This window comes from Podarcis bocagei, assembly GCF_964188305.1.
Source record: "Podarcis bocagei genome assembly, chromosome: 7".
Classification (NCBI taxonomy): domain Eukaryota; kingdom Metazoa; phylum Chordata; class Lepidosauria; order Squamata; family Lacertidae; genus Podarcis; species Podarcis bocagei.
The window spans coordinates 4160375-4174566 of record NC_138132.1 but is presented as its reverse complement, the minus strand read 5'-3'; the positions used below and the strand labels follow the sequence as shown (position 1 = coordinate 4174566).

Sequence of the window (14192 nt, the reverse complement as noted above, 5' to 3'; positions counted from 1 at the left end):
GCTGTATAGTAAACTTCAGAAGAGCATGATCACTCGCGCCTAATGATCCTTCCACTTCTACCCCACTAACCAGGTCATCAACATTGGTTAGGACCAGATCTAAAATGGCTGTTCCTCTTGTTGCTTCTCCCACTTTCTGGACAATGAAGTTGTTTGGGTGTAATCCTTGACGCCTCCCTTTCCATGGAGGCGCAAGTTACAGCAACAGCCAAGGCGACATTTTTCCACCTTCGCCGCATCAAGCAGTTGGTCCCTTACCTTTCCCGCCCCGACCTGGCCACAGTGATCCATGCGACAGTCATCTCCAGGCTTGACTACTGTAATTCGCTCTATGCGGGGCTGCCCTTGAAGCTGTCCCAGAAACTCCAGCGGGTACAGAATGCTGCAGCGAGGCTCCTCACGGGGTCTCTGCCATGGGAGCATATTCATCCAGTGCTTTACAAGCTGCACTGGCTCCCGGTGGAGTACAGGGTCAGATTTAAGGTGCTGCTTTTGACCTTTAAAGCCCTTCACGGCCTAGGACCCTCGTACCTACGGGACCGCCTCGCCTGGTATGCCCCACAGAGAGCCTCAAGGTCCATAAATAACAACACCCTAGTGGTCCCAGGCCCTAAGGAAGTTAGATTGGCTTCAACCAGAGCCAGGGCCTTTTCAGCACTGGCCCCAACTTGGTGGAACGCTCTGTCTCATGAGACCAGGGCCCTGCAGGATCTGATTTCTTTCCGCAGGGCCTGTAAGACAGAGTTGTTCCGCCTGGCCTTTGGATTGGAGCCAATTTGATTCCCTCCCCCCCCCCCCATTTTCTTTTTTCTTTTCCTTCTCCTGCAATGAGGCTACATTTTAATATTTTAATGTTCCACTGTTTTAATGTTGTATTTTATTTTTGTTTTTAAGTTGTAATCATTCATCTTGTTTTTATTATTGCTTGTAAGCCGCTCTGAGCCCGGCCTTGGCTGGGGAGGGCGGGGTATAAATAAAAAATTATTATTATTATTATTATTACTACTACTATTACTATCATTATTATTAAGTTTTGTGTGTTTTAAAGAAGGGCTGCAAATCTTTCTTAATTTTATTGTTTTATCTTTCATAAACTGCTTTTAGTTTGTGTTTTGTTTTGTTTTTCAAATCAACCAGTGTATAAATTTTATTATATTTTATGCCATGGCCATTTGGGCTGTTTTTTCCCCCCTCCAGAAATTTATGATGGCAGTCACATGGAGGCAGAGGAAGGGGACCCAAACAAAATATACCTGGTTACCTATTATGCACAAAAAAAGACAGCTAGGTGATCACAGCCACATTACCGAGTATCGTGCAAGGAAGTAGGGGCACCATCCTTTCTGGCGACCAAAGGCCTTCAAGTCGTCGAGATTGTACACGCCGTATGGGAGAGGCACCTGCCGCCCGTGGGCATCAAATTCCTGCCAAAGAAGGGAAAAGCACATGGCGAGCTGCGGTTTGAATCAGAGAGTTGGAAGGGAGCCTTGAGGGCCAGGTATTCTTTTTGGCACCTGCTAAAAACATCATTTTCTAAGACGAGATGCTTAGAAAGTTGATGTCGATTCCATCATATAGAATAAGAGAACAAGAATATAGTGTGGCGTTCGTACGGAGCCCCCGGTCGTCTCACGGACTATTAACCCGTACACCACTAATCCGCTGCCACCAACCAGGCCCTCCGTGGTAAAATCACTTCAGTCTCAGTCAGCTTCTCAATTAATAAAGAAGAGTGTACAGTGGTGCCCTGCAAGACGAACGCCTCGGAAGACGAAAAACTCGCTAGACGAAGGAGTTTTTCGTTTTCTTAGCCGCTTCGCAAGACACATTTCCCTATGGGCTTGCTTCGCAAAATGAAGCTTGCCCCGCAAGCTCCGGGGATAGCGGGGAAGCGCAGCGCGCTTTCCCCTCTCTCCCCGAACCCCTATTGAACCAAGGGGCGGCAACGGGGAGAAGCGATCTTCTCCTCTCCGCCCCTTGCTTCAAAAGAGGGGACAGAGGGGAAGGCGCGCGCCTTCCCCTCTCTCCCCGGACCCCTTTTGAACCAAGGGGCGGCAACGGGGAGAAGCGATTCTCCCCGCTGCCCCTTCCCTTGCTTTAAACAGGTCCGGGGACAGAGGGGAAGGCACGCGGCGCTTCCTCTCTGTCCCCGGACAGTCTCCATTGATTGATTTGCAATGCATTCCTATGGGAAACCGTGCTTCGCAAGACGAAAAACTCGCAAGAAGAAAAAACTTGCGGAACGAATTAATTTCGTCTTGTGAAGCACCACTGTATTTTATTTCAGACACAATCAAACTTTTACGGCATTCCAAACGTTGTTGCTCTTTACTTTCTTCGTCTTATTTTCCTCTCTCTATCTCTTCTACCTCCCCACACTCAAGAACCCACTGCCCTGTCTCTCTATTACCAACTGCCTTTCCCAACCAGCCAACCCACTAAAACCAACCAACTACCCACCAACAACTCCCAACAAACTCCTCCCAGAACTTGTTTTATAGTCTCACTCACTCCAGCCCCCTGGGTCCTGACTGTGCAACCTGTTTAAATATTTCTCCTCCAGCACTCTCTCATATATGTTAACGTCACACATACGTCTAGAGAAAATTGGAAAATGTGTATTGATACAACTGTGTACAGCTGAAAACGCTGGCAGTGTTGAGATAAATTCAACAGTGTAAATAAGTTATGATGGATCTAATAGGTAAAGGGACAACTGGACAGTTAAATCCAGACAAAGTTGACTCTGGGGTTGCGGCGCTCATCTCGTTTTCAGGCCGAGGGAGCCGGCGTACAGCTTCCAGGTCATGTGGCCAGCATGACTAAGCCGCTTCTGGCAAACCAGAGCAGCGCATGGAAACGCCGTTTACCTTCCCGCCGGAGTGGTACCTATTTATCTACTTGCACTTTGATGTGCTTTCAAACTGCTGGGTTGACAGGAGCAACAGGAGCTCACCCCGTCGCGGGGATTCGAACCACAAACCTTCTGATCGGCAAGTCCTAGGCTCTGTGGTTTAACCCACAGCGCCACCCGCGTCCCATAATCGGTCATACCAACAGGCTAAAAAACAGTTTCTATCCGTGGGCTGTTAGGCTGCTGAACAGAAAAGAATATAGTGCAATTGACTTTCGGGGTGGGTGTGTTGTGTGACAAGCACAGAGTGCAATGACATTGGGTGTTTGGGGTGGGGAGAGAAGCTCGGTTAATTTCACTGTACACAGGTTGTACATTGACAATAAAGGTATTATTATTATTATTATTATTATTATTATTATTATTATTATTATTATTATTTCAGGCATACTTAAAGCTATGGTTTTCCCAGTAGTGATAGTTTTCGCCGAAGAATGGATGCTTTTGAATTATGGTGCTGGAGGAGACTCTTGAGAGTCCCATGGACTGCAAGAAGATCAAACCAATCCATTCTTCAGGAAATCAGCCCTGAGTGCTCACTGGAAGGACAGATCCTGAAGTTGAGGCTCCAATACTTTGGCGACCTCATGAGAAGTGAAGACTCCCTGGAAAAGACCCTGATGTTGGGAAAGATGGAGGGCACAAGGAGAAGGGGACGACAGAGGACAGAGTGTTCTTGAAGCTACCAGCATGGGTTTGACCAAACTGTGGGAGGCAATGGAAGACAGGAGTGCCTGGAGTGCTCTGGTCCAGGAGGTCACGAAGGGGCGGACACAACTAAACAACAAAAATCAGGCATCCCCAACCTTTGGCCTTCCAGATGTTTTCGACTTCAATTCCCATCATCCCTAACCACTGGTCCTGTTAGCTAGGGATCATGGGAGTTGTAGGCCCAAACATCTGGAGGGCCAAAGGTTGGGGACGCCTACTCTAAATGAAACAGCGATTATTATCGCGATACCTCGAAGAAGCGGCAAGAGGGGATGCTGCTGTCCTGCTGCTGCTGAGCCCGGACGTAGGAAGCAGTCAGGCTGAAGCATTTCCCGTCCACCTCCTTCCCGAAGCGAAAGGCGCTCACCTGCAGGGAGGAATAACGATTATTAGAACTGCAGAGCTGGCAGAGACCCCAAGGGTGATGGACTACAGCTCCCATCACCTCCAGCACCCACAGATGGTGCCAGGTTGGGGGTAAGCTGGGATAAGGGGCAAGTGGGTGAGCACAGAGGGGCTGACCCCAAGGTGTCTGAACGCCCTGAAAGGCAGCGACGTGGGCGACTCCCAAGTAAGCCCATTGGGCAGAACGGCGCTAATCAAAACAACGGGCAAACCTCCGGGTGGATGCAGAGGTTCTTCCTGGAGCTAAGCGCCAAGCCCAGGAAGGGCAGCTTGTCTCCTGTCTGCTTCTCGTGGAAATCCAGGAGTTTGCGCAGTTCCTCGATGACCTGGGGAAAAAGCACAGCACTCGCGCCAAAGACTCAGCGATGCCTTATGAGGAACGGCTAAGGGAGCTGGGCATGTTTAGCCTGGAGAAGAGGAGGTTAAGGGGTGATATGATAGCTGTCAGGGGTTCAGGAGCAGAGGCAAGGGCAAGGGAGGAAACAGAGAGCGAGGGGGAGGAGGCAGAAGAAAAGATGAGTGATGACGACGACCCGAGATCTCCGAGTCTTTCCAGTGAATCAGAAGATTCACAGAAAGGAGCACCAGTGGTCAGGGCAAGGGGGGAGCCTAGGGGGACACCCCAGGAAGATAGAGCCAGAGGGGACTCAGAGGAGAGCAGTTGGAAATCGGGACCAGCGTCACAGCCAGAGAGCAGGGAAGAGGAAGAGCGCCAGAGATCAAGCGCTGGCAGCTCGCAACAGGGGGGAGGGCACGAGTCAGGAGTGGCCACACCTCCATCGGGGAGCGAAGAAACGGTCAGACGGAAAGTGGAAGGTTGGGCGCGCGCGCCAAGTTCAAATGCACAGGAAAGTGACGCAGTAGGCAGCCAGGAAAGGGAGCCAGGTCCTAAAGCCCGGCGCAAGGAGACAGGGAGTTCCGGGGGGTCGGCGTCAGAAGAATCCCGGAAGGAAGAGACCCCGGGGGGCAGAGGGACCCAGAGGAGAGCAGTCAGGCGGAAAAGGTGGAGCAGGGCTAGGATATTAAGTTGGTGCACAAGGGGCGGAGACTCAGACGGAGCTTCGCCGATCTAGCCATTAGACGTAGAGTTGCACGCAGCAGCTTGGGAATGGAAACTGTAACTCAATAAAGACTTTTACTTAATGACCGCTGGCTAGCGTGATCCTCTGTGAGCTAGGATCTTGAAGCAGCTCTGACAGTAAGCTCCGTCCCCTTAAAATTGTGGGCATCTACAGCCTCGAGGAGAGGAGAGAAGCAGGTGCCTACTAGCTAGCTCACGAACGGCAGACAACATGACGGCTGAGCAGCAGATAGAGGAACTCAGAAAAGCAGTGTCACAACTGAATGCCGAGGCTCTCGCATCCAGGAAGAGAGAGGAGGAGGCAGCTGCCGCCTGCAGGGATCTCCAGGTCAGGTTGGACATGCTTACGAAGCACGGGCAACTGACACCCAGACAGGAGGGAATTGGGTTGGCGAGACGAACAGGCGGTCTGGTCTCTCACTTCGATGGGAACCTGCAGCAGTACCCCAACTTTAGAGCAGATGTAATGTGCGCACTGGAACTGCTGAAAAAAGACTTTAGAGATGAGCAAGAGAAAGTGGGGTTCATCATGTCCCATTTGCATGGGGAAGCTAAAGCATGGCTACGCAATTTGTGGAGGGATAAGGATCCGGCGCTCCAAAATGCGGATGCCCTTATTAAAGCGATGGATGGGTGTTTCTTATCAAGCATTGACGTGGATCTTGCTCGGCAGCAGATACATGGACTGAAACAAGGGAGGGCCAGCGTAAGGCAGTATCATGCCCGCTTTTTCGCTTTGGTCAGTGCTCTGGAATGGGACAGGGATTCGGCTCCTGTAAGAGACCTGTTTTGGGAGGGATTGCACGGCTCTGTTAAAGATGAAATTGCGAGGGGGGAGAGACCCCGGACCACGCAGGAGATCGTTCAGAGGGCGCTAGCCGTGGGGGTGCGGCTGGAAGAACGTCCGTGGAGCAGGGACGAGGGGCGTGGAGGGCGCGAACCAGCCAGGGGCTCCTCCTTCCTTCCCAGAGAAGCAGCGCGTGCGCAATCCACGCCTCCGCCAGGAGGAGGAGTGGAACCTATGGAGGTTGGAAGTGCAAGGGCTCAATCAGCAGCCAGAGCCCTAGCACCGACAACAGTGAAAGCGAAGCCTCCTAGAGGGAACAGGAAGTGTTACATCTGCGAGGATCCAGGGCATATGGCGAAAGAGTGTCCCCGGAGGCTCCACAAGCACACTGCAGCCTCAGCAATGGTAACTGCAGCAACGCAACAAGGAGGACCACAGCAGGGAAACGACGATGTCTGGCTGGAGGAAGAGGCAATGGGGCCCAGCCAGACGTGTCAGTGAAGAAGTCCCCGGAGATTTCACAGCCCATGGACCCCCTCCCGCCCAAACCAGTAGTGAGGCTCACCGCATCGCTCCAGCTGCCCAATGGAATCACCATGGACGTGCCGCTCACCATTGACTCGGGAAGCAATGCGGACTTTATAGGGCAAGACTTTGTAGACCGGCACGCTATACAGTTGCTGCCGGCCACGCTGCCCCTGCAGGTGGTCACGGTGGATGGCAGGGAGCTGCTAGGGGGGCAAGTGGTGAAGCAGACGCCACCAATGGTGATGCGCCTTGGGAATCACAAGGAAATCATCAGCTTCAACGTCACTCAACTATCGGACACGCCCATTGTATTGGGCATGAGTTGGCTGGACAAGCACAGCCCAACGCTGGCTTGGTACCAGAGGCAGCTGACCTTCGGCTCTTCCTTTTGTGCTGAACACTGCATCGTCCCCCGGCAGGAAGGAGAGGAAGAGGAGACACAGCTGCTGCTAGGCACGCTGCAAGCGATTCCCCACAAGTACGCAGAATTTTTGGAGGTTTTCTGCGAGAAGGAGGCAGACAGGCTACCCCCCCACAGACCATATGACTGCAAAATTGACCTGCTGCCGGGGGCGGCGCTGCCTAAAGGGAAGCTGTATTCCATGTCTGAGGACGAACTGCAGGAACTCAAAGAGTTCATAGATCATAATTTGGAGCGCGGTTTCATCCGGGAGTCCAAGGCAGCGGGGGGCAGTCCTGTATTCTTTGTTAAGAAGCGGGACACGCCCCAAAAAAGACTTGTGGTGGACTATCGCATCTTAAACAGTGTGACCAAGCCATCGGACTTCCCCATGCCCCGAATCGACGACCTCCTCGCAAAGGTACGGAAGGGCAGCGTGTTCACCAAGTTAGACCTGCGAGGGGCGTACAACCTCATTCGCATGCGGGAAGGGGATGAGTGGAAGACAGCCATGTTCACGCCGCTGGGCACCTACGAATATAGAGTTATGCCTTTTGGATTGCAAAATGGCTCCCACGTTTTTCAAGCGTTCATGCATCACGTGTTGGCGGGGCTCCTCTACAAGACGTGCGTCTGTTTCTTAGATGACATCCTGATCTTTTCGGAATCGCAGCAGGAGCATGACAGACACGTCAAAGAAGTGCTAAGCAGGCTACAGCAGCATAGGCTCTACGCCAAGCTGGAGAAGTGCCAATTCGACGTGACGGAGGTGGATTTTCTGGGCTACAAGTTGTCTGACAAGGGGCTCGCCATGGACAGCGCCAAGGTTCGAGCGGTGTTGGATTGGAAAAGCCCACGCAACCGGAAGGAGGTCCAACGGTTTGTCGGCTTCGCGAACTTCTATCGCAAGTTTATCAAAGGCTTCGCTATGCAGACAGCGGCCATCACGGACACGCTTAGCTCCAAAAAAAAGAAGTTCATCTGGACAGAGCAGGCGGAGCAGTCCTTTCAGGCACTCAAGCGTCTCTTCGCGTCGGAAGAGCAGCTGCTGCATGTCGACCCCAGCAGGCCGATGAGGGTGGAGACAGACGCCTCGGACAGAGCCGTGGGAGCAGTCCTGCTGCAGAAAGACCCGCAGGGGGTTTGGCGGCCGGGAGCGTTTTACTCCAGGAAGCTCAGCAAGTCCGAACAGAACTACACCATCTGGGACAGGGAGTTGCTGGCCATTCATGCAGCATTCAAAGCATGGAGGCACTTCCTGATCGGCGCCAAGCACACGGTGCAGGTCTGCACGGACCACAAGAATCTGGAGCACTGGCGCACGGCACAGTTCCTGAATCAAAGGCAGATACGTTGGGCTGAGTTCTTTGCCAACTTTAACTTCCGAATAGAGTATGTCCCGGGGGACACCAACATCATGGCGGACGCTCTCTCTCGTAAGCCACAATATCTGGAGGACGCCAAGCCAGCGGCCGCCATGCACATCTTCGCACCAACAGTGTGGGCGTGCGCTGCGGCAACAGTGGACCTGGAGGCGGTGCGGCGAGCGTTGCAGGATGACTCCTTCGCGCAAGCGAAGATGGCAGAGGTGCACAGGGGCACGGCAGCGACCGACGAGTTCCAGCTGCGAGATGGATTGCTCATCCGTAAAGGAGCCATCTACGTGCCGGGAGACGAACTTCGCGCCAAGGTACTGCAGCAGCTGCACGACGCGCCCACTGCCGGGCACTTTGGCAAGGAGAAGACGGTGGAATTAGTCGCCAGGGACTTCTGGTGGCCCGGAATGAGAGGGGAGGTCGCGGACTACGTAGCGAGGTGTGACACCTGCCAGAGGGCCAAACCGGTGCACAAACCACCGGCCGGACTGTTGGAACCGCTGCAAACTCCGGTCGAACCATGGGAGAGGGTGGCCCTGGACTTTGTCACGGATCTGCCCAGCTCGAGGGGCAAGACGGCCGTGCTGGTGGTGGTGGACTTGTTCTCCAAGATGGCACATTTCATTCCGTGTGCCAAGGTGGCCACGGCGGAGCAAACCGCCAAACTGTTCATAGACCACGTGTTCAAGGTTCACGGTCTGCCACGGTCTATTCTGTCCGACCGGGGGCGACAGTTCATCTCGAATTTCTGGCAGAAGCTGATGGGCTTCCTGAACGTCAAGATCAACCTGGCGTCGGCGAGACACCCGCAGACCAACGGGCAGGCGGAGCGGGTCAATGCCATCATGCAGCAGTACCTGAGATGTTATGCGAATCAACAGCCTGCGACGTGGGTGGATTACCTGCCGCTCGCCGAGTTTGCCTACAACAACACGAAGCACGTGTCCACGGGGGTCACGCCGTTCTTCGCTAACAACGGGAGGCACCCCAGAACCTTCCCGGGACTGGAAAGGATGGAAGAGGGGGAGCCGCAGACAGCAGATGCGTTCGCGTCGGAGTTGCAGGAGGTCCACGATCAGCTGCGGCGACACCTGGAGCTGGCCAAACATGCATACAAGGTGCAAGCGGACAAACACAGAAGGGTTGGCGAAGAGATCCATGTGGGAGACTGGGTCTGGTTAGCAGCCCACGCAGTGCCGGCCAGGTCGTTGGCCAAGAAGAAGCTGGGGCATAAGCAACTGGGGCCCTACCAAGTCGAAGAGCAGGTCAACCCGGTGGCTTTCAGGCTGGCGCTTCCGGAGGGTTCCAGAATGCATCCGGTGTTCCACAGATCGGTGCTCACCCCCTACAAGGCACCGCACAGGTTTCAGGAACCCGGAACGGCACCGAGTCCGTTCAGAGAAGGAACCGGGCACGCGGGAGTGGCACAGAAGGAACGCATCAACGAAGTCACGGAGATTTTGGACTCCAGATGGGGGGAAGAAGGGGTAGAATACCTTCTCGCCAAGGAGGGCACCCCGGCCAGTGCGAACAGCTGGGTGTCGGGCTACGCCTTGGACGAACCTCTGCTCAAAGACGAGTTTCATGCCCTCTTCCCACATAGACCAATGCCAGCAGAATTTTTCGACGACTGGCTTTTCACGCCAACGCTTTCTGCCAGCACGTTCCGGGGGTTCGACTCGGACGAGGACCCGATACGAGACGCCCGTTCCCCGGAGGGGTCACCCTCGGGATCTGCCTCAGAACCCTCGTATTGGTGGGACGATAGACCAGAGGAGCAGTGGCGCAGGAAGTGGCAGGAAGGTCCAGGACGAGCAACGCCGCCAGGAGGAAGTGAGGGAGAGACGGACATGGACGTTTTCGGGGACGACCCTGGTTTCGAGCACGGCGGCACAGAGATGGAAGCGGAGGTGACCGTCGTCGACGAGAGCAGGGAGGCAGAACCGGGAGACTTCAGATGGAGGCCCGCCACGGGAAGCGAACTGTATCCGACGTTCGTCCCTCTGACACAGCAGCACCCAGTTCCCGCACCGGAAGGAGGGGAGGGGGGAACGGGGGGCTTCGAGGGGGGGATGGATGTCAGGGGTTCAGGAGCAGAGGCAAGGGCAAGGGAGGAAACAGAGAGCGAGGGGGAGGAGGCAGAAGAAAAGATGAGTGATGACGACGACCCGAGATCTCCGAGTCTTTCCAGTGAATCAGAAGATTCACAGAAAGGAGCACCAGTGGTCAGGGCAAGGGGGGAGCCTAGGGGGACACCCCAGGAAGATAGAGCCAGAGGGGACTCAGAGGAGAGCAGTTGGAAATCGGGACCAGCGTCACAGCCAGAGAGCAGGGAAGAGGAGGAGCGCCAGAGATCAAGCGCTGGCAGCTCGCAACAGGGGGGAGGGCACGAGTCAGGAGTGGCCACACCTCCATCGGGGAGCGAAGAAACGGTCAGACGGAAAGTGGAAGGTTGGGCGCGCGCGCCAAGTTCAAATGCACAGGAAAGTGACGCAGTAGGCAGCCAGGAAAGGGAGCCAGGTCCTAAAGCCCGGCGCAAGGAGACAGGGAGTTCCGGGGGGTCGGCGTCAGAAGAATCCCGGAAGGAAGAGACCCCGGGGGGCAGAGGGACCCAGAGGAGAGCAGTCAGGCGGAAAAGGTGGAGCAGGGCTAGGATATTAAGTTGGTGCACAAGGGGCGGAGACTCAGACGGAGCTTCGCCGATCTAGCCATTAGACGTAGAGTTGCACGCAGCAGCTTGGGAATGGAAACTGTAACTCAATAAAGACTTTTACTTAATGACCGCTGGCTAGCGTGATCTTCTGTGAGCTAGGATCTTGAAGCAGCTCTGACAATAGCCATGTTCAAATATATAAAAGGATGTCATATAGAGGAGGGAGAAAGGTTGTTTTCTGCTGCTCCAGAGAAGCGGACACGGAGCAATGGATCCAAACTACAAGAAAGAAGATTCCACCTAAACATTAGGAAGAACTTCCTGACAGTAAGAGCTGTTTGACAGTGGAATTTGCTGCCAAGGAGTGTGATGGAGTCTCCTCCTATGGAGGTCTTTAAGCAGAGGCTTGACAACCATATGTCATGAGTGCTCTGATGGTGTTTCCTGCTTGGCAGGGGGTTGGACTCGACGGCCCTTGTGGTCTCTTCCAACTCTAGGATTCTATGATTCTATGACTCCTTGGTCCTCTCTCTCTCTCTGTGAGCCACGGAGGATGGAGGCAAGTCGAGGGGTCAGGGACAGAGGCGCAGGCTGGACTCCAGCTCCCATCATTCTCCAACTTCTCACTCTCAGCACTCCTCAGAACTAACCACACCACACTAACAGTCTCCAACACACACCAGTGTTATAGGTAAAGGGGACCCCTGACCATTAGGTCCAGTCATGACTGACTCTGGGGTTGTGGCGCTCATCTCGCTTTATTGGCCGAGGGAGCCGGCGTACAGCTTCCGGGTCATGTGGCCAGCAGGACTAAGCCGCTTCTGGCGAACCAGAGCACTGCACGGAAATGCCGTTTACCTTCCCACCGGAGTGGTACCTATTTATCTACTTGCACTTTGATGTGCTTTCGAACTGCTAGGTTGGCAGGAGCAGGGACCGAGCAACAGGAGCTCACCCCGTCGCGGGGATTTGAACCGCCGACCTTCTGATCGGCAAGCCCTAGGCTCTGTGGTTTAACCCACAGCGCCACCCGCGTCCCTATCAGTGTTATAGGTCATGCCTATATAAGGAACTCAGCCAATCACTTGCTTGTTGCTGGGTCTCCTTATTTCTGGGCAGATTCCTTTCATGTTCTGTATTCCCACGCTGTGGAGATTCTAACTGCAAACTTGCTAAGCTGCCTGCAGATCATGGATTCCAACAAACCCAACCATGTCCCAGTTACCTTTTCAATCTCTGGCACCGTTCGGGAGCAGTAAATGAGCTTGGTCACTTCCAGGGGATGAGCCTGAGGGGGGAAAGGGAAAATGGGTTTACTTAGAAAGAGCTTTTTGGGTGGGTGGGTGGACATCGGCCAAAAGAGGGGCCCAATTGGCAGGAGGGGATGCGGAAGAGTGGCCAGTCACACGGGTGGGGGGGGGCAGGGTCCAGAAAGCAATATATTTTACCTTTTTTTAATAATCATTTTTATTGATTTTCCATAAAAACAGCCAATCAACATATCCGCATGATAATCCAATTAAAAACAATAAACTAAAATAAAAAATGACCAAATTATAGTCCAAATTGTAATTATTAATTTTTCCGGGCTCCCCATAGTCTGGACCTCTGAAGCGTATCTCCAAATCTTCATTCCTGCCTCTTCTCGTTGCTTTCATATTTTCCGCCTTCTGATCTTAACATTTTAAAGTTCTCCGTCCCTCGCTATGCGATTCTCAGTCATGTCAAAAATCATATATCCTTTCATCCATCGAATACCGATTTATTTGTAAATATATATAGCAATGTATTTCATATTGCATTTTTAAAACACTTGCTTTTATTGTACTGGCTTAACGTAAATCATCTTCGTTACAAGGCAGGCCATAAAGGAATTGACTAAATTTAGCTTCCGGCCACATGACCAGGAAAAACTGTCTGCGGACAAACGCCAGCTCCCTCGGCCAGTAAAGCGAGATGAGCGCCGCAACCCCAGAGTCATACACGACTTAACTGTCAGGGGTCCTTTACCTTTTTTTTAATAGGAAACCAGGTTCTTTAGCTTTAGAAAACAGCAATTTCTGCTCAAACGGATGACACAAACCAGTACATCCAACGCCCCGTTTTAAAGGATAGATCTATTTTCTATTTTATTGTACTACTAGGGGATTAACTTTGGTGCCCAGTTTGATAGAGAGAAGTTAGCTTCCTATCTAGACGCTTGTGTTCTTCGGGGGTACACAGAAAATAAATCATAAGGACACGGGAATGGGGGGATATTTTAAATGCATATGTGTATTTAATCTCAAGAACTCTTGAGGTGTTGTTGTTTATTCATTTAGTCGTGTCTGCCTCTTTGTGACCCCCTGGACCAGAGCACGCCAGGCACTCCTGTCTTCCACTGCCTCCCGTAGTTTGGTCAAACTCATGCTGGTAGCTTCGAGAACACTGTCCCACCATCTCGTCCTCTGTCGTCCCCTTCTCCTTGTGCCCTCCATCTTTCCCAACATCAGGGTCTTCTCCAGGGAGTCTTCTCTTCTCATGAGGTGGCCAAAGTCTTGGAGCCTCAGCTTCAGGATCTGTCCTTCCAGTGAGCACTCAGGGCTGATTTCCTTCAGAATGGAGAGGTTGGATCTTCTTGCAGTCCATGCGGCTCTCAAGAGTCTCCTCCAGAACCAGAATTCAAAAACTCTTGAGGTAGGCTAGACCAAACTGCGGGAGGCAGTGGAAGACAGGAGTGCCTGGTGTGCTCTGGTCCATGGGGTCACGAAGAGTCGGACAGGACTAAACGACTAAACAACAACAAGACTGAGAGGCAGTGATCAACCCAAGCAAGCTTCATGGCCAAGTGGGGATTCAAACCCTGGTCTTTCCCAGGTCCTAGTCCAACACTCTAACCACTGGCCTCTCTTATTGATGTTTCTGCAGACAAAGTACTAATAATGGAAGGCTGCAGACCCACTGTCCCCATTCCCAATGGTGTTGGACTCCCATCAGCCCAAATGGCCAAGGGTTGGGGTGATCAAGGGAGCTGTAGTCCAGCTGGAATAATACTTCATCTTCATGAAGCCCTTTGGAGCATTCAAAGTGTTTCACGATCTCCCGGCGATCGTTACATCAACCCTGCAAAGTAGGCCAGGTGTTCTTATCTGCATGAGGGGCTGACAGCAGCGTAAACCAGGCTGCCTTTACGGAAGCCGAGGCAAGGCCACTCACCCGTTGGTAGGCCACAATCAGAGACAGGAGGGAGATTGTCTTTCCGGTGCCCGATGGCATTTCCAAAACGCCATGACCCTAGCGGAGAAACAGAGAGAGCCGGTATGAACTAGCGGCGATACTGCAATGCTGCTTACGTCAA

At 53.0% G+C, this 14192-nt stretch overlaps 2 protein-coding genes across 2 annotated transcripts in view; both read right to left on the bottom strand.

Annotated features, from left to right (window-relative positions):
- PPP1R13L (protein phosphatase 1 regulatory subunit 13 like) overlaps positions 1 to 14192 on the bottom strand; it is a 228261-nt gene that overhangs the window by 145116 nt on the left and 68953 nt on the right. The window lies entirely within an intron of this gene.
- The window catches only part of ERCC2 (ERCC excision repair 2, TFIIH core complex helicase subunit), a 50246-nt gene that overhangs the window by 29347 nt on the left and 6707 nt on the right, over positions 1 to 14192 (bottom strand). The window contains exons 3-7 of the mRNA XM_081200289.1: positions 14051 to 14128; positions 12081 to 12143; positions 4243 to 4356; positions 3876 to 3992; positions 1308 to 1424 (exon numbers count right to left, since the gene is read on the bottom strand). Coding sequence (XP_081056415.1) covers positions 1308 to 1424; positions 3876 to 3992; positions 4243 to 4356; positions 12081 to 12143; positions 14051 to 14128 — 489 coding nt within the window. The remainder of the gene's footprint in view (positions 1 to 1307; positions 1425 to 3875; positions 3993 to 4242; positions 4357 to 12080; positions 12144 to 14050; positions 14129 to 14192) is intronic.